We start from the raw sequence: 23,975 nt of genomic DNA on the forward strand, positions 1-23,975 counted from the left end.
CTCCTTGGAAGGAAAGTTATGACCAACCTAGACAGCATATTAAAAAGCAGACATTACTTTGCCAACCAAGGTCCGTCTAGTCAAGGCAATGGTTTTTCCCGTGGTCATGTATGGATGTGAGAGTTGGACTGTGAAGAAAGCTGATCGCCAAAGAATTGATGCTTTTGAACTGTGGTGCTGGAGAAGACTCTTGAGAGTCCCTTGGACTGCAAGGAGATCCAACCAGTCCATTCTAAAGGAGATCAGTCCTGGGTGTTCATTGGAAGGACTGATGCTAAAGCTGAAACTCCAATACTTTGGCCACCTCATGCGACAAGTTGACTCACTGGAAAAGACTCTGATGCTGGGAGGGATTGGGGGTAGGAGGAGAAGGGGACGACAGAGAGTGAGATGGCTGGATGGCATCACCGACTCGATGGACTTGAGTTTGAGTGAACTCCGGGAGTTGGTGATGGACAGGGAGGCCTGGCGTGCTGTGATTCATGGGGTCACAAAGAGTCGGACACGACTGAGCGACTGAACTGAACTGAAGCTACAGTCATATATGGATCATAATGGAATAGAATACAAAGCCCAAAAATAAACCCATATACCTCAGTCAATTAATCTTTGACAAAGGAGGCAAGAATATACAATGGAGAAAAGACAGTCTCTTCAGCAAATGATGTTAGTAAAGCCACATGTAAATCAATGAAGTTAGAACACTGGCTCACATCAAAACACAAAATGGCTTAAATATTTAAATATAAGACATGATATCATAAAACTCCTAGAAGAGAACATAGGCAAAACATTCTCTAACCTAAATCTTACCAACATTTTCCTGGATCAGTCTCCCAAGACAAGAGAAATAAAAGCAAAAATAAAAAATGGGACCCAATCAAACTTTTATGCTTTTGCACAGCAAAGAAAACCATAAATAAAATGAAAAAACACATCCTATTTGGGAAAAAATATTTGCAAATGATGTGACCAATAAGGGCTTCATTTCCAAAATATATACAGACATCTTATACAACTCAACAACAACACAACTGAATAAAAAAATGGGCAGAAAACCTAAATAGACATTTATCCAAGAAAGACATTCAGTTCAGTTCAGTCGCTCAGTCGTGTCCGACTCTTTGTGACCCCATGAATCACAGCACTCCAGGCCTCCCTGTCCATCACCAAAAAAATTATTTATTCTAGCCCACTTCCAAATCCAAGAAAGAAAAGAAAGTCACACAAGTTAACAAGAAGAGGTCTCAAGAGCAGAATTAAAGTCTGAAAATAATCAAACACAAACTTCCTCAAAGTCTCTCTAACACACATGGAGCTGTACTCAATCCACACCTGTGAGTATTACAGTTTTTCTGGACAAGCCCTGATATACTCCAAGGCCCACAGCAAAATTTCCTACATTAACCATCACCTTCTTCCACATGATATTATTCAAAGTCAGTTCAGTTCAGTCATTTAGTCGTGTCCAACTCTTTGCGACCCCACGGATGGCAGCACGAGGCTTCCCTGTCCATCACCAACTCCCGGACCTTGCTCAAATTCATGTCCATCAAGTGCGATATGCCATCCAACCATCTCATCCTCTGTTGTCCCCTTCTCCTCCATCTTTCCAGCATCAGGGTCTTTTCCAATGAGTCAGTACTTTGCATCAGGTGGCCAAAGTACTGGAGCTTCAGGAGCTTCAGCTTCAGCATCAGTCCTTCCAATGAACATTCAGGACTGATTTCCTTTAGGATGGACTGGTTGGATCTCCTTGCAGTCCAAGGGACTCTCAAGAGTCTCCTCCAATACCACAGTTCAAAAGCGTCAATTCTTTGGCCCTTGGCATTCTTTATGGTCCAACTTTCACATCCATACATGACTGCTGGAAAACCACAGCTTTAGTCAAACTTTTGTTGGCAAAGTAACATCTCTGTTTTTTAATATGTTGTCTAGGTTGGTCACAGTTTTTCTTTCAAGGAACAAGCGTCTTTTAATTTCATGGCTGCAGTCACCATCAGCGGTGATTTTGAGTCCCCAAAAATAAAGTCTCTCACTGTTTCCATTGTTTTCCCATCTATTTGCCCTGAAGTGATGGGACCAGATGCCATGATCTTAGTTTTCGGAATGTTGAGTTTTAAGCCAACTTTTTCACTCTCCTCTTTTACTTTCAAGAGGCTCTTTAGTTCTTCTTCGCTTTCTGCCATAAAGGTGGTATCATTTGCATATCTGAGATTATTGATATTTCTTTTGGCAATCTTGATTCCAGCTTGTGCTTCATCCAGCCCAGCATTTCTCATGACGTACTCTGCATATAAGTTAAATAAACAGGGTGACATTATACAGCCCTGACATATTCTTTCCTGATTTGGAACCAGACTGTTTTTCCATGTCCAATTCTAACTGTTGCTTCTTGCCCTGCATACAGATTTCTCAGGAGGCAGGTCAGGTAGTCTGGTATTCCCATATATTTAGAAATTTTCAGTTTGTTGTGATCTACACAGTCAAAGGCTTTGGTGTGGTCAATAAAGCAGAAGTAGATGTTTTTCTGGAACTCTCTTGCTTTTTTGATGATCCATCAGATGTTAGCAATTTGATCTCTGGTTCAAGTCCTAAACTGGAGTAGGATTCAGGAAAGAGTTAGTACTTTTACTATATTTTTAAACTGTAATTCTAGGTTGGGAAGGGAGAATGCCTTGGTTTTGTTGGGAAGGTTTGGCTGGATGGGAGATTCTCTCTTATCGACGTTAGTGACTGGCAGCTGACAGGTATACCTCATAACAATCACATCGAGAACAGTTTTAAAAAGTTAATACAGAGCTAAAAGCTAGAAGAACTATATTTTTATTTGCTTTCTCTAGGATCCAAACATTATTTTGTATAAAATATACAAAAATATAAACATAACATAAATGGTATGTTCCACTCTTGTGCTTCTTGGAAAAAAAGCAAATACTAAAACGCTACTTATTGTTGTTTAGTTGCTAAGTCATGTCCGACTCTGTGAAGTCAAGGACTGTAGCACCCCAGGCTTCTCTGTCCATGAGACTTCCCAGACAAGAATACTGGAGTGAGCTGTCATTTCCTTCTACAGGGAATCTTCCTGACAGAGAGATCGAAACCGTGTCTCCTGCATTGGCAGGCAGATTTTTTACCAGTGAGCCACCAGGGTAAGCACAAGACAGAGTAGTATATTCAAAACAGCACCCAAAATGTTAGTACACATTGAGTTCAGTTCAGTCGCTCAGTCGTGCCCGACTCTTTGCGACCCCATGAATCACAGCACGCCAGGCCTCCCTGTCCATCACCAACTCCCAGAGTTCACTCAAACACACCTCCATTGAGTCGGTGATGCCATCCAGCCATCTCAGTCTCTGTCGTCCCCTTCTCCTCCCACCCCCAATACCTCCCAGCATCAGAGTCTTTTCCAGTGAGTCAACTTGTCGCATGAGGTGGCCAAAGTATTGGAGTTTCAGCTTTAGCATCAGTCCTTCCAATGAACATCCAGGATTGATCTCCTTTAGAATGGACTGGTTGGATCTCCTTGCAGTCCAAGGGACTCTCAAGAGTCTTCTCCAGCACCACAGTTCAAAAGCATCAATTCTTCGGCGATCAGCTTTCTTCACAGTCCAACTCTCACATCCATACATGACCACGGGAAAAACCATTGCCTTGACTAGACGGACCTTGGTTGGCAAAGTAATGTCTCTGCTTTTTAATATGCTATCAAGGTTGGTCATAACTTTCCTTCCAAGGAGTAAGCGTCTTTTAACTTCATGGCTGCAATCAGCATCTGCAGTGATTTTGGAGCCCCAAAAAATAAAGTCTGACACTGTTTCCACTGTTTTTCCATCTATTTCCCATGAAGTGATGGGACCAGATGCCATGATCTTTGTTTTCTGAATGCTGAGCTTCAAACCAACCTTTTCACTCTCCTCTTTCACTTTCATCAAGAGGCTTTTTAGTTCCTCTTCACTTTCTGCCATAAGAGTGGTGTCATCTGCATATCTGAGGTTACTGATATTTCTCCCAGCAATCTTGATTCCAACTTGTGCTTCTTTCAGCCCAGCGTTCCTCATGATGTACTCTGCATATAAGTTAAATAAGCAGGGTGACAATATACAACCTTGACGTACTCCTTTTCCTATTTGGAACCAGTCTGTTGTTCCATGTCCAGTTCTAACTGTTGCTTCCTGACGAGAAAAAAACAATTTCTGCCCATCAACTGTTAAACACAAAAGTACTATTAAACTTTTTTGTAGTTTGCTTTTCTTATGGGCTACAATTCAAGCAACCAATCATGACAGAAACCCACCAAATAAAGTAAGAATTCTTGTGTCCATACTGACGTTAAGAAATGGATAAACAAATGGAGGGAAGCTCTTCATTATAGCAGAATTTCAATTAATAAATGCAGAAGTAATGACTGAATTAGAAAATCACCTGGGGTGACCAACAACAATAATTGCTGCAGGCAACTATCATCCACAGATGCTAAAATTAGTTGGTAACAGTCTAAAAGGATAATTTATAAAATGTGAGCAAATCTTCCTACACAATACTTAACTAGGAAGGGATAAACAGTAACTTTGCATTGAAGAAACTTGCTACACACCACCTTTACCAAATGATTTAAGTTATCTTAAGACTAAAAACTGATATTCTGTGCCTCCCAGTAAGATGCAGAGGACACACTATCACTTCTGTTATGTTCCTGCCAAAAATTCATTGGCAGATCTAATCATGAGGAAACATTAAATAAACTGAAATCAAGGTAGAGTCCACAAAGTAACTATTTTGCACTCTTCCAACGTGGTAAGTTCACGAAGGACAAAAAATGCTGAGAAACTGTTACAGATTAAAGACCAGAGGGACACTACAACAAAATTCAACATGATCCTGGATTAGATCCTGGACCAGATCCTGGACCAGGGATTGGTGATATCTGAATAGGGTCTGCCGATGAGACAGTTTAATGCTGTATCAATATGAAATTTCTTGATTTTGATCACTGCACAGCCCTAAACATAGTGAAGTATTTAGAAAGTGGGGGGGGGGGGGAATTCCTTCTCTAAAATTGCAGGGATTTCCTCTAATATTTTTTGTTAACATTAAAGTTTTGCTCTTTACATTTAGGCCATTAATTCACCTGAGATTGACTTTTGTATATAGTGTGGGATGGAGATTCATTTTTTATTACACTGTCGTAAGGATAAATAAACAATCCTACTGCTGTTTTTTTAAATGGACTTCTCTTCCCCACTGGACCAAATAAATAAAAGAAAGAAGAAAAGTAACTCTTTTGATTACTATTTTTTTCAATGTGCGTTACTTCTTTTTTTTTTCCCCATCTGGGATATGAAAAACACATCATAATTTTTAATAAATTCCAAAGGTCTTTCTGAAAAGTGTCTGATAAATTTAGTAGTCAGCATTCAGGTAGTAACTGCAAAAATGTAACTTCCTCGAGAATGTCTCAATATTTAAAAATATCAGCAGGCAACACTACATTGGTAGTTACTACATGAGGAATAAATCTATAAGCAAGAATAAACTTTCATTTGTTTAGGATGGTGAGGGAATGTAGTATTTCAGTCAAATGAGCATTCTGTGAGTTATTGCTAATGCAGTTCTGTAATGTGGACAGTTAATTTTCAAATAACATACATTCAAAACCATAAAAACTTACACTAATACAAGAAGTAGTACAGCATATGATCTTTGGAGTCAGACTGAATGAGTTGGATTTTCATTTCTACTACTCATTAGCCACGTAAACTTGGGTGAATAAATAATAATATTAGTATTAGCGGTGCAGAGAGTAATTACATTTGCATTAGTATAGTTCAATATTCTTAAAATTAGCTCTGCAATACAGGCGTTTTCACATTGCATGTGAAATGCTTCTCTGTCCCCAAAGTGGTACAACGGTGGCTTATGCCCATGCATTTCCGTTTTCTGCAATACATTCACTTTCACACACCAACATTCTTTCTCTTCCCCTGGAATTCATCCCTCCCCTTTCTACTCTGCTCACCTCAAAAAGCAGCGCAACAGGAAGAAAAAGCTAGCTCCTAGTTCTGTGACAGCAATGTACAGTTAACCCGCGGGTTTTCATCTAAGCTAAGACAAATGATTTTTGTCTGCACCCAGGTTTTGATTTAACTTCTGTAAATCTCCATTTCTCATAGGCAAATTAAGGGAGATGGCATACATCATTATTTCTTAACCTTTTAAAACCCTTGTGTCTGTAAGAGAAAATTAAATATCTACAGTTACCTTCTGAGAAAACTGGTACTACCTTTAATTCATAAAAAAAACAAAACAAAAAAAAACCAGAGATTCAGAACTGGGATCTGAATGAATTCTTCAGAGGAAGTCTAAGGCTTTTAGGAGCTGCCTCCCAAAACAGGATAATCTCCCTATGATGGATCAGAAGAAACACCCCAAATATCTGGACACTCTCTTCTACTTCCACTACTTCGATTATCACACATAAGAGCTGTAAAACCTATATACCTATTACAAGCTCTTTCAAGATCAAGATCCACTTTTCTAAATACGACTCAGTTATTAGAAATCTCCACTAAGTGCCTCAAAGATATCTCAGACTTGTCTCACCCAAAGCTACTCCCTCTGTTCTTCATAAAACTTATTGGCACCACTCAGATACCATGCCACACTTTTCCTTTTCTCCCACAATCAGCCACACGATTGAGTGTCTCTCTGTCTCTCTCAAATCTCATCTTCTTTTCTTTGATTCCATTTCATTCGGACCCAGTCACTTTCTGGATTGTTCCAACTGCCCTGCCTCCAAAAGTCATTTTCCACTCTGCCACCAGATTGGTATTTTTCAATGAAAATTCCTATCACTTTTTTTCCTGTTTAAATCATCTAATGGTTGCCCATTGCCAACAAGGTAAAGTCTAAAGTCTTCAGCACGACATATAAGGCCTTTCTAAATCTGAAGGCTGTAAAATGTACTGTTAACAGCATAAACCCTAAATAAGACTGTATGTACGCAGACTACAGCTCCACTGACTCTTACTTACATGACCAAAAACATATTAAACTCAGTTCCCTCACTTGCAGTGAGATAATGCATTTAGAAAAGCACTTGGCACAAAGTATGCACTCAATTAACAGCTGTTACCTTTTAATGCTACTTCCTAGCTCCTACAACATCCCACATATACACAGTATTGAAGTCTCACTACTTCATTCTCTCTTTCAGATGAGAACTCTCGTCTCTCATGCCTCCACATCACTGCATATATGTTTTGGTCACCTTTTATCTACTATGATTAAATTGTACACAGCAGCAGAATATCTTAAACCTTGCAAATTATCAGAAGAAAAGGTCACATACAAAGAAAAACTCAAAGATCAAATTATGCTTTTAAAACATCTTGACTTATTTAGTACAGCAATCATTAGCATATACTTTTGATAAAGCATTAGCACTACTACTGAGAACTGCAGTATAAAGGCTAAAATTAAAGCCCAGTTTTATGTGTGCTGTGACATTAGGAGAAAAATGGGAGGACCTTGAATAGCCTGACCCCAAGTTCCCATGCTCAATCTGCTCCTGCAGATAAGGTTTCTAGCCAGACGACCCTCTATCACAGAGAACAGACACAGTTCCTGCTTATCACTAAGTAGTGGGCTTCAGTTCCCTGCCAGCCTGCAGAATTATTCAAATTAGTGAATCACACCCTCCTGCTGGAACCAGGGATCACTCTAGCCTCTTGATACTGCAAAGTTTGCCTCCATGGCCTCTGCTTATTCACTCTGTTCCCTCAACTATGTCCCCATCTCCTGGGCTGTTGAGTATATGTATTAATAGACTGCTACCAATCTCATCTCTCCAACGTCAGGGGTTATATGTTCAGCCATCCCTATAGGCCTAATAGCAGGAACCCCTCCCTCATCAAAGGAGTCAAGATGAGGCTGATAAACAGAATCTCACTTCTCTAGGAAGCTTGAATTTCAGATGTTAATTGGGAACTGAGAAGCAAGGAATTCAGTCATTTAAAATATATTGGACTAGCCCAAAAGTTTATTCAGGTTTTTCCATAACGTCATAAGGAAAAACCCAAATGAACTTTTTGGCCAACCCAATATTTTAAACAAGCAAATAAGCTGACATACACTTCCAACATTAGAAGGGCATGAGATTCTTCATATAGCTTCTCTATTTTTATTTGAGACATAAATTCACAACCATGCTCATCTAGTTTTCCATCCTTCATGGATCTGAAGGAAGGGTTTTTGACAGTTATACTTACAATATTAAAAGCAGGCTGACAATGGCTGCAGAAAACAAAGTTCTTTTATAGGAATAAAAAATAATACAAATCAAATCTCTTGAAAGAAGAGCTCCGAAATTCCTAGGACATGCATTTCTATTTAAGAATAACTACAAGCTTACATCAATAAACTTCTCAGTTCAGTTCAGTTGCTCAGTCATGTCCAACTCTTGCAACCCCATGGACTGCAGCATGCCAGGCCTTCCCTGTCCATCACCAACTCCCGGAGTTTACTCAAACTCATGTCCATTGAGTCGGTGATGCCATCCAACCAGCATCCTCTGTTGTCCCCTTCTCCTCCTGCCTTCAATCCTTCCCAGCATCAGGGTCTTTTCCAATGAGTCAGTTCTTCGCATGAGGTGGCCAAAGTACTGGAGTTTCAGCTTCAACATCAGTCCTTCCAATGAACACTCAGGAGTGATCTCCTTTAGGATGGAATGGTTTGATCTCCTTGCAGACCAAGGGACTTTCAAGAGTCTTCTAAAACAGCACAATTCAAAAGCATCAATTCTTTGGCCCTGAGCTTTCCTTATAGTCCAACTCTCACATTCATACATGACTACTGGAAAAAGCATATCTTTGACTAGACAGACCTTTGCTGGCAAAGTAATGGCTCTGCTTTTTAATATGCTGTCTAGGTTGGTCATAGCTTTTCTTCCGAGGAGCAAGAGTCTTTCAATTTCATGGCTGCATGGCTTCTCAGATAAAAATAAAGATCAGAATTTTTCATTATTGGATGATGTAGATTAAACATTTCAAAATCTCCGGAATTACTGTAACCCTACTGGGTGACTGAGTAACTGGGAAAAGTCTTGTGTATGTGGCCAGCGGAGTTCAAGATGAATTACAGGCTCTGGTAGCTCAGACAGTAAAGCGTCTGCCTACAATGCGGGAGACCTGGGTTCAATCCCTGGGTCGGGAAGATCCCCTGGAGAAGGAAGTGGCAAAGCACACCAGTATGGACCAAGGAGCTGGTGGGCTACAGTCCATGGGGTCGCAAAGAGTTGGACACGACTGAGCGACTTCACTTCACAATTTTAGGCAACCTCGTCCAATCTTCTCTACTCCTTGACCTACAGAAAACTATTTGCTAGTTCAGAAATAAGAAGATAAGGTTAGTTTATTAAATAATGAGAAATAAGGCTTCCCTGGTGGCTTGATGGTAAAGAATCCTCCTGCCAATGAAGGTAACATGGGTTCTATCCCTGGTCTGGGAAGATCACACGTGCCATGGGGCAACTAAAGCCTGTGCTCCACAACTACTGAAGCCAGGGCACCCTAGAGCCCATGCTGCGCAGCAAGAGAAGCCACCAAAATGAGGATCCTGCACACTGCAACTAGCGAGTAGCCTCCACTTGCCACTAGAGAAAAGCCCATGCAGCAATGCAGACCCAGCACAGTCCAAGATAAATAAATAAACAAACAGTGAGTAATTGTCTTCAACAGAGCAAATTAGAAGGCCTGAAAGTAAAATGAATTTCCTCAAAAATGAACACTGTACCATCTGCTCAAACTTCTTCAGACCATAATCCTCACAAATATCTGAAGAAAATGGACAGAGTTTGGTTGTAAAGTATTGAATCATTCAGACAAGGGAAAGGTAAGGATATTCATCTTTCAATATCAAATAAAGCAGATTCCACTATTCTTAGAATTTACCAAAGCCTTTCCCTAGAAAGGAGGGAATGCTATCTTTTCCACTGAGTAAAAATACTGTTCATTCTGATAAATCTTATAGGAAATTGTCTCCTACTCTCCACCACCCCTTGCTTTCTTTTTGTGAATGTCAGCAGACAGTCACCTAGGACCAGAGGGGTCTCACAGTGGAAGAAGTGCTATGTCAATGTTGGGAAGCTGCCTGCACTAATCGTTCCTCATGTGCTACAGGCAAGAGAGAGGAGCTAAAGCCCCTCATATTGTGCAGTGCATTCCACAACTTGAGCCTACAGTCAGAAATCAGTTTCTCTGAACATTTTTCAATTTGACTGAGAGACTATGTGATGAGCGAAACAAGTAATACTGATGAATTATGTGGCACCTGCACATTATGTTGGACCAGTATGTGTAGAAGCCAAAGTGCCACAGTGATGGAAAGAGATCAGTCACAACATCGAGAAAGAGGACTACTTCTGGATAAACCCATGGAGCAAGGATGGCTTATTTTTCTAAAGGAATTACTAATTCCTTGGTACTTTCAATGCTGCAACAGATACAAATGGACAATAAGCACATTTGGTACAGGAAGCTGTGATCAAAACCCTTGGCAACAGTACGGCATAGAGATTAATGATCTAGACAAATATCAACAGAATACTGACTTGCTGTCTTGGGTGATCTCTAAGAACACACTGAGTATAGTACAATGAGTACAGTACAACACATTGAGTGTTACCTGGACTAAAGTTTTAGGACTATACTCTTAAAACCTACCATCTTATCTATACTGCTGAATAAGCCTGAAAAAATTCTCAGGGAAGGAGAAGAAAGGTTAAGTGGGCTGATAAACTCCGTACGTAGCTTTCTGCTTTGCAGTCCTTGACTCTGTCAGTCTATTAGTGTATAGGAAGCACCCTTCTCAAATGAAGCCAAGCTTCATGGTGAAATGTCATGGATAGAGGAGAAGGCAATGGCAACCCACTCCAGTACTCTTGCCTGGAAAAGTCCATGGACAGAGGAGCCTGGTAGGCTGCAGACCGGGCTTCAGTCCATGGGGTTGCGAAGAGTTGGACAAGACTGAGCAACTTCACTTTCACTTTTCACCTTCACGCACTGGAGAAGGAAATGGCAACCCACTCCAGTGTTCTTGCCTGGAGAATACCAGGGACAGCGGAGCCTGGTGGGCTGCTGTCTATGGGGTCGCACAGAGTCAGATGCGACTTAGCAGCAGCTGCAGCCATGGACAGAAGTGATTAGATCCCCTAGGCCTACACCGCCTCTTTAAGATACATCTATTACTGGAAGAGGTGAGCATCTGGCAGCGCTACTCCAACTCTGTGATTACCAGCTAGAACAGGAAAGTACAATAGAGTGGGGAATTTACCACGGGTTGTCAATCAACTATTGGTACAATTTATAAAAGCTGTTGGCAAAATTGATGTTAACTTGTGTCTATGAGTTCTCCAGATTTTTCTGATGCTTCTGCTGGGCACTGTGAATTGGCAAAATCTTTACAAAGGCAAAATCCAGGAGACTTTTGACTATCTGAGGAAAACATTAATTCTTAAGTAAGAAATGGAGTCTTCCATTTATATCTGTTTCTAAAACAGATATATTAAGCTGACAAAAATTTTAAAAAGATTTAAGTAATTGAGAAAAAGGAGATAAAAATTATAAAAAGCAGACAGTGCACGTGCACGAAAGCATATGCGCACCACAAAAAATAGCTATCTAGAACCATTAAATTTAGAGGCAAACAGCCTCTAGAGTGCAGACTCTATAGGAGCTCCAAAGTAAACTGGATAGGAAATACTTATACAAAAAATTACCTTAAATTCAACTTAACTAGGCACCCTGTATTTTATCTGAGAACCCTACATCAACCCCTCTAAGTTCTGTATGTTGGACATTTCCCCACATACCCATTTCCTCTTTGATCAAGCCAAGAGACACTAGGGTGGAGATTTCCCAAATCTAGATGCCTAGTAGAGTTGCTGGCAAAGTTTCTGAAAAAATACAGATTTCCATGTTCCATTCCCAGGTAGCACAGTGGTCAAGAATCCGCCTGCCAATGCAGGAGACTGTAAGAGATGAGGGCTGAATCCCTGGGTTGGGAAGATTCCCTGGAGAAGGAAATGGAAACTAGCTCCAGTATTCTTGCCCGGAAAATTCCAGAGGAGCCTGGTGAGACAAAGTCCACGGAATGGCAAAGAGTTGGACATGACCAAGCAAAAGAGCTCTAACGTTCCATTCCAGACCCACTGAATCAATCTCCAGAGGACTGAGACCTAGAGATCTTATTTCTGAAAATCTCCCCAAGTGACTGTGGCTGGCTGCCAGATATTGTACCCACTGACCTGTAAGGGGCTGTATATGCAAAATTTGAGGCATTCAGTCTTCTGAAGAAAAGAATCATAGGTTTCTCCTAATTCTCAAGGAATGTGATCCCCAAAAGGGTCACTGCCTTAGAGACCAGCAGTAAAATTTTAAAAAGCTATTATGAATTTTTCTACTTCAACTATAAGAATTACTTGACATTATATCCCATAACTCTCTAAAAACCTCCTATGCCTTTTTGAGAGTTAAAAGTAAAAGTAGAAAAACATAGTTTCTAAAAAACTCTATTATTTAAATAGTTCATGATCAAGTGATCATCAATTGCATGTCTGTGTTATAGACTCATTTATACATAAGAGGTAATTTGTTTTGATAAATTTTCCTTTTGTGTTCTTTTTGTTTATAATTAATCATTTTGAATGGTTATTAAAAAGAGGGCCTATATTACTTAATCTACAACTAGGTCATCCACTGAATTCAACATCCAGTTCTTTTACCATGTTTTTACCACTTATTTAAAATATTAAGAAACCTGTGAATCCAAAGTAGGTATTATCATGAACTGAGAAAGTTATACAAACTATTATTTATCTTATATCTTCAATTTTTCTCTCCTTTGAATCATTCCTCAGCCCACAAACACTCCTAAATCTTTTCTATCTTAAAAAAAAAAAGTATCCCTAAAATGAAATAGCCGAAAAAATGAAGTACTATCTATTCTTTCTTCTTCCTCTTGGGTTTCTCTACTGAATATTTTTCAAAAATGATATACAATTAAATGGAGAAGGAGATTAAAGATGTACAAACTTCCAGTTGTAAAATAAGTGAGTTACATGGATATAATATGCAGCATAGGAAATATAGTGAATAATATTGTAATAACTGTGTGTGGTGACAAGACTTATCATGGTGACAAAAATACTGTATCGCTACATGGCATACCCCAAACTAATAAAATATTATAAATTATATGTCAATTTTTAAAAGCTTAAAAATTAATCAAAAGACAAACATAGGAGGAAAAAAGAGTAATTTATACTTACTGTCTCCACTTCTCATCCTTTAGTCAACATTTGCTGAGCACCTAATACAGTGAAATTCAATCCTGGTGACATCTTCAAATCATCTGGGAAGCTCTTTTTGAAAAAAAATACAGATGCTCAGGTCTCACTCATGAGTGAAGTCTGTGCATTCATCTTCGTTTATAAATTCTCCAGATGATTCTAATGTGCAGCCAGAGTTGACATCACTGATCTAATATATGCCATACACTTTACTGCCACTACCAAGATGCATAAGACACAAGGCCTGCACCTGAAGAACATAGCAAATAAGAATATCAGGACACTTATTAACATTGGCAAATGTTACAACAAAGGTATGTACGAAGTGCTAAGGGAACAGAGATAGGCCAGGGTATGCAAAGAGGAGGGATGTCTTTGAGTCTGGTCATTGAAGTACAACGTAGACAAGACAAGAATGCTATTAAACTGCTTTCTTAAAGGTCACTGATGATCTCACGCCTACCACTTAAAACAGTCCACCTCATCTGCACCAGCTTTACCATAGGCAAGGTAGAGATAATAACACGGTTGCTCTGACAAGCAATTCAGTAATTAACACAGTAGATACTGGGACATAATAGATACTGTTTGTGTCTCATCCCTTTCTCTTAAAGCCAAAGGCTCTTCTCAATCCTGTATTCCTTTTTAATCCCTTTGCAATACTGCACTACTCCTTCTAGAAATTCCCCTCAGGTTCTGTGAGATGAGCACCTACCCTGTGCTACTTCAAAGGTCACTCCTCACCTTCTAGCTTCTCTCCTCTTTATGACTTAACATGAAAGTATCCAAAAGTACATGCTTTCTGTCCTCTCCTCTGCTATGTCAGAACTTGTTCTAAAAGGTTTACTCTCATCTCTCTTGAACCCACAAAATGAGGATCTCCAAATCTACATAAAATCTCTGGGCTTGATCTCCTGTCCAAACTCCACTCCTACATTTCCATAGCTGCTAGGTATGTTTACAGAGACATTCTGCTAGCACCTCAAACTCAGTAGATCCCAAACAAAATTCACTACTACTCCCCCAAGCGGTGCATCTTCTCTCCTGTTTTCTTTAGCTGTTAGTGGTAGTTCCGCTTCTCAATCAACCAAATTTTAATGTTCACAGTTAGCACTGATTCTTCCCTTTCTCCACACTCACTATGTCATGTTGATTCCAACCCTGAGATGTTAGCAATCATTTTCTTTTTTTCCCTCTGTGCCTTGTGAAAACAACTTTAAATCACATCCTAACACTTAAGTCAGTTTCCCAACTGGTCTCAATAGCTAGCTCCAATCTGTCAAGACCCATGGTTCTCAAACAGGGGCGATTTCATACTACAGGAAACATTTGTGACCACACGGGCCAAGGATGCCCAAACATCCTAAAATGCACAGGACAGTCCCATAACAAAGAGTTAGCTGGCCCAAAAGTGAATAGTGCTGAGGTTGAGAAAATCCATGCTGTTTAACAGCACAGCTCGTCTTTTCATCTCTTACTTAAAAATGTACATAAGATATAAGTCATACTTCCTGCTCAATCCCACTTTTCCGTTTTTCTTCCTATGTTGAGCTCTCTGGCATGAACTTGTATCCTAACTGATGCCTACCATCTTCCAAGGCAGAAATAACTTCCATCTTCTGAATTTCCAAGAACTGACTGCTTTCTGACTCTGTGTAGTATGTATGGTATATACGTCTGATTCACCGCTGAATCTATCTGTAGTCTTACACTGTGTCTACCAAACAGGAAACCACATCACCAGCCTTCAGTGAATATAAGACTTAATCTATGGTTTCATTTATTCACAAATACTGCATCTCTCCTCTTCTTCCCTGCTCCCTCTGAAATCAGGTTTATAGATATAACTTGCTTCAGAAAATGGAAATCTGAGCAGAAATGCAGTGAGTCTCTTAAGAGAAGAGGGGACAGGAGAGGGGGAAGAGACCTTTAAAAGCCAGTATGGTATTCACTGCATTTCTTTCCCACTGCTATGGGGACAGTGGTTAAAAAAAAGTTTAAGACTTTTTTTTGAGGGGAGGGGTAAATTTCACATGCTCTATTTTGTAGATTTAGGCTGTACAGCTTGTTACTTGGATATATTTATATACTGTACCTTGACTTCCACTGAAGAAATATTCATTCACATTATTTTAGTACAACGGTGTCTATATTCATTATATTAAGGATCAAGTCACTATGGTTTATTTACTACTCATAAGTTTGTACCCTTATCTTACTCCCCCACCCTACATTCCCTGATAACCACTTTTTACTGTTTTAACAGGTTTGACTTTTTTTAGATTCCACATGAGTGATAATGTACAGTCCTTGTCTTTATCTACACTTATCTCACTTAGCACAAGGTGCTCAACATCCATCCCTGTTGTCACGATAGTAGGCTATCCTCCTTTCTCATGGCTAAATAATATTCCATTGTGTGTAGGAACCATATCAGAAAGCCTACATTTAGATCAAAATTCTCCAAGAGCCTGAAACTACATGACTTCACTGATCATGGCTCTTCTGCTGCTGACCCACACTAGATATACAGAGAATGGGTGAGGCCAAGCAAAGCCTCCACCACCAATGCCTTCATGTTTAGATTTCAGTGTTTCTTACAGCATTATATCCCTGCTTCACTAATTCACAATCAATGTAAGATGCATAATTTCATGGATCACTAAAAAAGGAAAAATGCTACCAGTCTCACAAACCATGATTGTACAATGCAACCTGATTTCAGAGATTTTAAAATATGGAAAATGATGAGTTGTGAAACCAATGAAATATGGTATTACTATATTTGATAAATGAGTGTTTCCATTCACTCTCAGTAGAAACATTGTACAACATCTGTGAACTAAAAGGAGCACGAAAAGTTCTCATACACAGGTTCACAGTAGAACATGTGTCTTAAAAGAAAGTATATGAAAACTGTAGCTCTATCTTTCAAAATAAAACTTATGAAATTCTTTTTTTGACAACTGTAAGTGGTTCTATGAAACCCCTATTTTCTTTGATATATGTGAGTCTCTTGCAATAAATTACTGCTTCAGGCAATTAAGCTTTTAGGTCAGAACATAGAACCACAAGCCAAATTTTCCCATCATACTTTTCAACCTTAAAATCTACTCGGTAGTCTCCAAGTGTTTTTATGTACTGTGTTCTTACACCAAAACTCAACGCGCGACTTCCCCAGTGGTCCAGCTGTTAAAACCCCATGCTTCCACTGCAAGGGCTTGGATTCAATCCTCGCTTGAGGAACTAAGATCCTATATGCCACACAGTGCGGCCACAAAGTAAACAAGTAACATTACAATTTTTTCAAAAATCCTTATAAAACGCAATGCTCTATGTACATGACTACTCTAATATGACTACCCTCTACGTATATGACTCTCCTACCTCTACATATATGTAGGAATGATTCCCCAATGTACGGAGAAGTACTACAAATTTGCTTTATGTGCAAAGTCTGAAAAACTCCACGAATGTTATAGCAACTATCAAGTTTCTGCTTGCTGTAGGAATTTTTACATTTTATTGGTGCAATAACAGGATTCATTCACCTACAAAATGGAATTAAGAATGTATAATTTCTACATTAATAGCTTATTGGCTGATTTACTTTTTTAGTTAATAAGAATACTGACTTTACATGAATTATGACAAAATATGTGGCTTCCCCGATGTATTAGCAGTAAAGAATTCACTTGCAACACAGGAGATGCAGGTTGGACCCTTGGGTGGGGTAGATTCCCCGGAGAAGGGCATGGCAACCCACTCGTTTTCTTGCCTGGAGAATACCATGGACAGAGCAGCCTGGCGGGCCACAGTCCATGAGGTCACAAAGAGTCAGAGATGACTGAGAGACTGAGTCCAGCATGATGAGATATACTAGCAGCTTACCTTGTTTTTACATACAAACAAAACTTCTGAAGCCAAATTATGATTGATTATGATTGTGTATGAGGGAGAAATATACAAACTGCATATTAATATTTAGCATGTGTAAATGATTTAAACTGTAGCCAATATCACCACCTGTACCTCAAAGAGCACCAGGAATTTCATTTAACTATATGAATCTTTAAAATCTATAACAATATTTAGAAATGAAAAATGTGGGCATACTAGATTTTCCCTCTAAAACCTGACTTTATATGCTGCTACTTTTCATAATAATGTTTTTTTCCTTAATTCTGTGAACTCGTGACTCCTTTGTTCATTCGCTCACTGAACCCCTGCACTCATCACATATATTGTACATATGCTAAAGATGGCATTATTTCTGCACTAAGGAATTCCAATAGAATATAAGGGGAAAAACCAAGTAAACAAATAACTATGCAAAACTATATTTAATACTAATGACGTGTTACAGGGTTCAGAAGAAAGAGAAAACAGCTTTCAGGAGAAAGAAAACTAGTCAACTGAGCTGAACTAAATCTTGAAGGATGAGTAATATTTTCATTTTTCAAAAAAGGGGAGGAATTGGGGAGCAGTACCAATTCTCAAAGCAGGTAAGTCAGGAGCAGAGAAAAAGAACTGAAATATATTGTGTTTACATGCAAGACATCAGTCACACTTACAGAAAGTTAATGGAGAATATACCTTCTATTATATTCCCACATTTTAGAGGAAACAGAGGCTACTGAGCAATGAACAGGTGCTACATGTGGATTAGCATGTCACAGCATGATTAAATAACAACATATATTTGAAATGTCAGAACTATTTAGGTTAGAATGGAATACAAGGGCACGAACACCATTTTCAAGAGTTGGGCCTCCTTGGAAAAGCAATGAAGGAATACAGCAACTAAAAGTTGGGGAGTTGAAAAATGGCAGAAAGATAGAGGGAGCTGTCTAGAAAGTTTATAACAGAAGTCCAGCAGTGGCAAATAAAACAGACATGAGACATTCTTCTCTTTTTCTTCCCTCAGATTTCTTCAACTGTGTAGTCACAGAACAATCAATTTGCATTTTGTTCATACAATAAAAATTTGTTACTAAACAACAGTAGTTCATAAATTGTTAATGGTCTGGTCAACTGAGGTTATAAATAAAATATTAATATAAGTGAATTAATTTTTTCAAGCAAGAAATAATTAGAATAAAACATATTCTGATGGAAAAGACAAGGTTTGAAAACTGATTGTTAGGTTCAGAGAGCAAAAGAAGGAAAAAAGTTCAACCTGAAGTTAAAAACCTGGGACTTGAACAATGAGACAATCATAAAGAGAAAAATGAGCAGGAAGAGATGGGTATCTGCCCTCTTTGGGTAAGGGAAGAGAGAGGGGAGTTTATAAATTTATTTTTAGACAGGTTCCATCTGAGCATCTCTGTAACTGTGAGCATTTCTACTGTGAGTAGGACCAGCAGATAAAAATGTGTGACCAGGGCTAAGGAGAGAAGCAGGGCTGAGCTTATGTACCTGAGACACATCTAGAAAGTTACAAAAGTTGAAGCTATGACAGTGGATCGCTCTACTCACTGGGGGAAGGTAGAGAGGTTAGGGGCCACAGATCCTTTCCAGTCAATAACTAAGGTGTCTTCCAAAGCCTGGAGTGACTTTCAGGATTTCTCATTTAGAGAGCAGTTTGGAAGTAGTTCTTTTCATTTGAGCCTTATACCACAATTTCACATAATTCCAATCACAAAGAATGCTTTTCTGTACAATGCAGCTGACCAAGGAATGGAAACATGGAACTGTTCCTGCCTAGGGCTTCTTTAACTATGTAAAAAGGTCTATAGCACACACCACAGCAAATAACTTTAAAGAACTTCACTGTGCTTCTTCAAGTAATTTTCTTCCGTATTAACCTAGTGGCCAAAGGAGAAAAAGTCATTAATTTCATAGCATCCTCAAGAAAAAACTGTACATGATTGAAAAAGCAAAGATATTACTCTAGATTAATTTCTAAAATGCTTCCTACCACAAGGTATATATGAAACTATACTAGTGGCATAAAACTTTTAAATATGTCAAAGAAAAATAAACTGTTCTAAAATGATCAAAACACCAATTAAAACCCAACACTATTTAACATTTAGTTATTTACAATTTCTATTAAAACCAAACAGAACTACTGTTTCTCCTTTTTCAAATTAAGCTGTCAAACTAAAAACAAACTTATAAGTCCAGATTCTATGGTCAATTGTTAAGGAAGCCTAATGTCACAAGAGCATCAACTTTTGATTCAGACAAACTAAGGTTTAAATACCGCGTTTGTACTACCTACTTAAGTCTCCTGTGAATAACGTACAGCTTTTCAAAACTTATTTTAATTATTTTGTGAAATAGTAGTAATAAAACCTAGTTCAAACTTAAAAGTATTTTCTGAGTTAGGCATATACAAAGCATGGTACTGCATGTCTTAACAGTTGCCCTTCCTTATATCTGCAATCAGTAATGGAAATTCCAAGAGCACTGAAGTATTAAAAACTTATTCTTGAAAATTACAAACAAGGTGGCAAAAAAAGTAAAATAATTCAAATATAGTTTAAAAAAATCACCTTTAAATCTATTTCAGATTCTATGTGAAAGGTCCTTCTCCAACAGATTAAAAAGAACATTTAAACAAAGTAACAAGACTGTTAGAATTTCACTTAACCAGTTACTTGAATTTAATCCCACGGTTAATATTTTTCCTAAATCACGAAAAAAAGTAATCAGAAATTTATCGGTAAAATATCTTCAGAATAGTTTTACAAAACTCTAAGTAAAAACAAACCCATGAAATTCCTTCAAATGAGTTTTCATTCATTTACTCTTAAAACATGGTGTTGGGGAAGCATAAAGAATAAGACTACCCCCATCTCATTCCCGCAACTTTATGGAATTTAGCGCCGGATAATAAGAAATCGTGTCATCTCATTTTGAAAAAAACTTCGCTATTTTAGGCGTTTACAACACATGACAGGTCTATATTAATTCCCACACTGAGTACTCTCTCCTCGGCTAGATTTCTAGTCACTTGAGCTACTAATTATCACTTACCAACAGCAGAACGAAAAACATGACAATTCCTTTGCAAAAAACTTTTCAGCACTACTTAATATTAAACGTGTATGCACACCTGCTTACATTTTCAGTGACCAATTTATGGTTATTTACCAATATTGCACATGTGAACGCAGCAACTTTTATGTACATAAGGATCTGCCTAACAGGCTTGTGAATTATGGAGAACCTTGTTGCTCTCCCCACTTTGTAGTTTTATTATCACTTTCACCAAAGAGCAGAGAGGTTAAAAAAAACAACTTTTTTTCCGAAACTAAAGATGAGGCTGACTGCTACATCTTTACAACGGGAGGAAGACAGAACATGACATTTCGGTACAAGAACACAGGATATAAAAACACTTGGAGCAGAACGTTCCAACCGAAAATATCCTTAGGCTTACACCAGGATTTTTTAAACACCAGTATGTGTGTGTGTTTCATATATGACAGTACTGCTTTGAAGCTTAAGAAAATGAGTCCTACTAAATTAAGAGTGGACACTTCGAAAACTGTAACTATCTTATTCAAAGTTATGTCAGTTACTTCTGAGTTTGAGAAACATTAAGGATTTTCCCAGGAAATACTCAAAATTAGTAGAGTACTCCTGTCCCTCAAAACACAGACTGGGGAGTGGGACCTCACAGGGACCAAATAAAACCTCGAGAGAACCAGTTCAATGATCAGATTTCCTCAAATGCCTGAGAACTTAAGTAGTTCATCTGGTTCCAATGCTGTCACAGCATCTAAGATACAGTAAAAGGAGTTGCACAATCTCCCGTTTTCCGAAGAAGTCTAGCAGCAGTACAATGGGGCGCCACCAAATCGGCCCCCAGGAGGGCTGCTGCCAACACGGGTAGCAAACAACTGGGGGAGGGGGGCGTCATTTTGTGAGCAACTTCATTGCCTCCAGGGGAACATGGGAACTGCAGAGCCTACAGCTGAAGACGAAAAAGAAAAGAAAAGAAAAAAAAAAAAAGACTTCCACGGGTAAAGGGGAAAAAAAGAACCAGAGAACCTAGAAAAGGAAGCATTTTGCTAGTGGGAGGAGGGAGTGGAAGAGAGAAGTGAAGGTCTGCTTCCTAAGCGATTTTTCCCCCTTAGCCCTCACCCCGGCCAGGCCTTCGGGCTGCGTACTGTCCTTGGGCCGCTTCCAGGCCGGGACCCAGACCCTTCTGCAGCTCCCGACCCGGACACAGGGCCCCGCGGCCAAGGGGCCAGGAGAGGGTCCCCGGCGGCCGCCGCCCTCCGCGCCCCCCGCCCCCGCCCCCGCCCGTCGCGGCAAGCGCCGCCGCCCAGCTCGCGCTTCCTATTTTCGGAGCACACACCCTACAAGGAGCGGAGCGAGCAGGCCCGGCGGAGACCTGCCCCCGCGCGGCCTCGGGTGACTGACAGGGGCAGGCACTCGGGCGCCGCGAGGAGAAGCGAAGGAAGGGCAGCCGAGGGCACCGACCAATGCCCTTCTCCGGCGGCCAGACTCCGGGCCGATACAGCGGGGCTCTACTGGCTCCCCGAACGACTAGCTCCGCCGCCCCCGAGGCTCTTACCTTCTCTTCATCAGACAACTGCTCCTCCAGATCCGCCATTTTTCTTCTGGCGACAAACCGCGGTAGCGGCAGCGGCGGCGGCGGTGGCGGGCACCTGACTTCCCCCTTTCCGTGCGGTCCTCCTCGCTGCGCGCCCCCGCCAAGGGAGGGGCTCACGGCCCAGGCCGCCCGCGCACGCGCCCTGGGAGCCCCGCCTCCCGCCACCAGGCCCACGGGCCCGAAGGACGGCTGTGCGCGTGCGCGGGTGTCTCCGCGGCCAGGAGTGGGGAGGCGTTGCCTGCCGCCGTCTGCTGGGGGCTTGTCAGCATCCTGAGTTTAGAATTCTTTCCCCACTGTTGACCATATGGACCCAGTCTGCGACGAGTACATTTTGAGCCCTTGATTATGTTCCCATCAAGTCCTGATCTCTGCCAGCTAAAATGTGAACAAGTGCACAAATAGCTTTTAAACACTTTTTTTTTAGTGACGACAAAAATATTCGACGTTTAAATATGCACTTACAACCCAGTACATAATTGGAAGGTGTTCGGATATAGTCATTAAAGAAATAACTGTTGGTCCTTTATTGTGTGTGTGTGTGTGTGTGTGTGTGTGTGTGTGTGTGTGTGAGCGCAAGCGCGCGCATTGGGGCGGGGGCGGGGGTGGATGGCGGGTACTGCGGTCTCTGGAGATGTACAATGTTAAGTAAAACCCAAAGAAACCTCAGTTTTGAAGAAATTTGTTGTCTCTTCGTTAAATGAACGTAATACACAGTTACGTTAACATAGATCCTACCCTTCTGAATAGGGAATTCCTGATTAAATATGCGAAAGCTCAGTAAAAAATTGAATTTCAGATAAACGATGAATATAATTTATAGTATTACATATAATTTAAGTATTCTCCCGTGAAACATTTGGGCAACATCAAAAAATTACTTATGTTTTCAAATTTTATTGGATGTCTGTCAATTTATTAGTTACTTCTGAATCTTCAGGTTTGGAAAAAGATGAAGATGTAGTTAAAGCTGTGTATATAAACTGGCTAGGAATTTTATGAAGTTTAGTTGCTGATTCAGTAGGTCTGGGATAGGGCTGCAGGCTCTGTATTCCTAACAAGCTCCCAGGTATTGTCAATGCTATCCATCTAGAGACCACAGATTGAGTAGCAAGACCTTAAAGTTTAGATAGGAATTATTACTTTAATCATTATGTTCCGTTCCGTCGCTCAGTCGTGTCCGACTCTTTGCGACCCCGTGGACTGTAGCCTACCAGGCTTCTCTGTCCATGGGATTCTCCAGGCAAGAATACTGGAGTGGGTTACCGTTTCCTTCTCCAGGGGATCTTCCCGACCCAGGGATCGAACCCGGGTCTCCCTCATTGGAGGCAGACGCTTTAACCTCTGAGCCACCAGGGAAGCCCCATAATCATTATGTAGTACACCTAAAACTAACACAATGTTACAAGTCAATTATATCTCAATAAAAAAATATATTCAATGCACACTGGGAGAAAATATTTGCAAATTACGCAACTGACAAGGGCTTAATTTCCAAAACATACAAACAGGGCATACAACACAATAACAAGAAACCAAACAACCCAATCAATAAATGAAATGTATGTCATTGCTGCAATGAAGACATACACATGGCCAATAGGCACATAAAAAGATGCTCAACATCACTAATTATTGAGAAATGCAAATCAAAACTACAATGAGGTATAACTCACACTGGTCAGAATGGTTGTCACTTGAAAGTCTACAAATAACAAATGCTAGAGAGGATGTGGGGAACAGGGAACTCCCTACACTGTTAAAGGTAATGGAAATTGGTGTAGCAATTATGGAAAACAGTATGGAGGACCCTCAAAAAATTAAAAATAGAGTTGCCCCAGCAATACCACTCCTGGGCATCCAGAGAAACCTCTAATTCAAAAAGATGCATGTACACCAATGTTCATAGCAGAATCATTTACAATAGCCAAAATATGGAAGCAAACTATATGTCCATTGACATATAAACGGATAAACCAGATGTGGTACATGTATACAATGGAATATTATTCAAACATAAAAGAGAATGAAATAGTGCCATCTACGGCAACATAGATG

At 39.9% G+C, this 23,975-nt stretch overlaps 1 protein-coding gene across 1 annotated transcript in view; it reads right to left on the minus strand.

The window, feature by feature from the left end:
* CAPZA2 (capping actin protein of muscle Z-line subunit alpha 2) overlaps window positions 1-22,040 on the minus strand; it is a 55,960-nt gene extending 33,920 nt beyond the window's left edge. The window contains exon 1 of the mRNA XM_055420817.2: window positions 21,882-22,040. Coding sequence (XP_055276792.1) covers window positions 21,882-21,920 — 39 coding nt within the window. The 5' untranslated portion in view covers window positions 21,921-22,040. The remainder of the gene's footprint in view (window positions 1-21,881) is intronic.
* Between the last annotated feature and the right edge of the window lie 1,935 nt (window positions 22,041-23,975).

The sequence above is a fragment of the Moschus berezovskii genome, chromosome 3 (genome assembly GCF_049115385.1).
Source record: "Moschus berezovskii isolate FMDL1 chromosome 3, NW_MosBer_1.0, whole genome shotgun sequence".
NCBI classification, from domain to species: Eukaryota; Metazoa; Chordata; class Mammalia; order Artiodactyla; family Moschidae; genus Moschus; species Moschus berezovskii.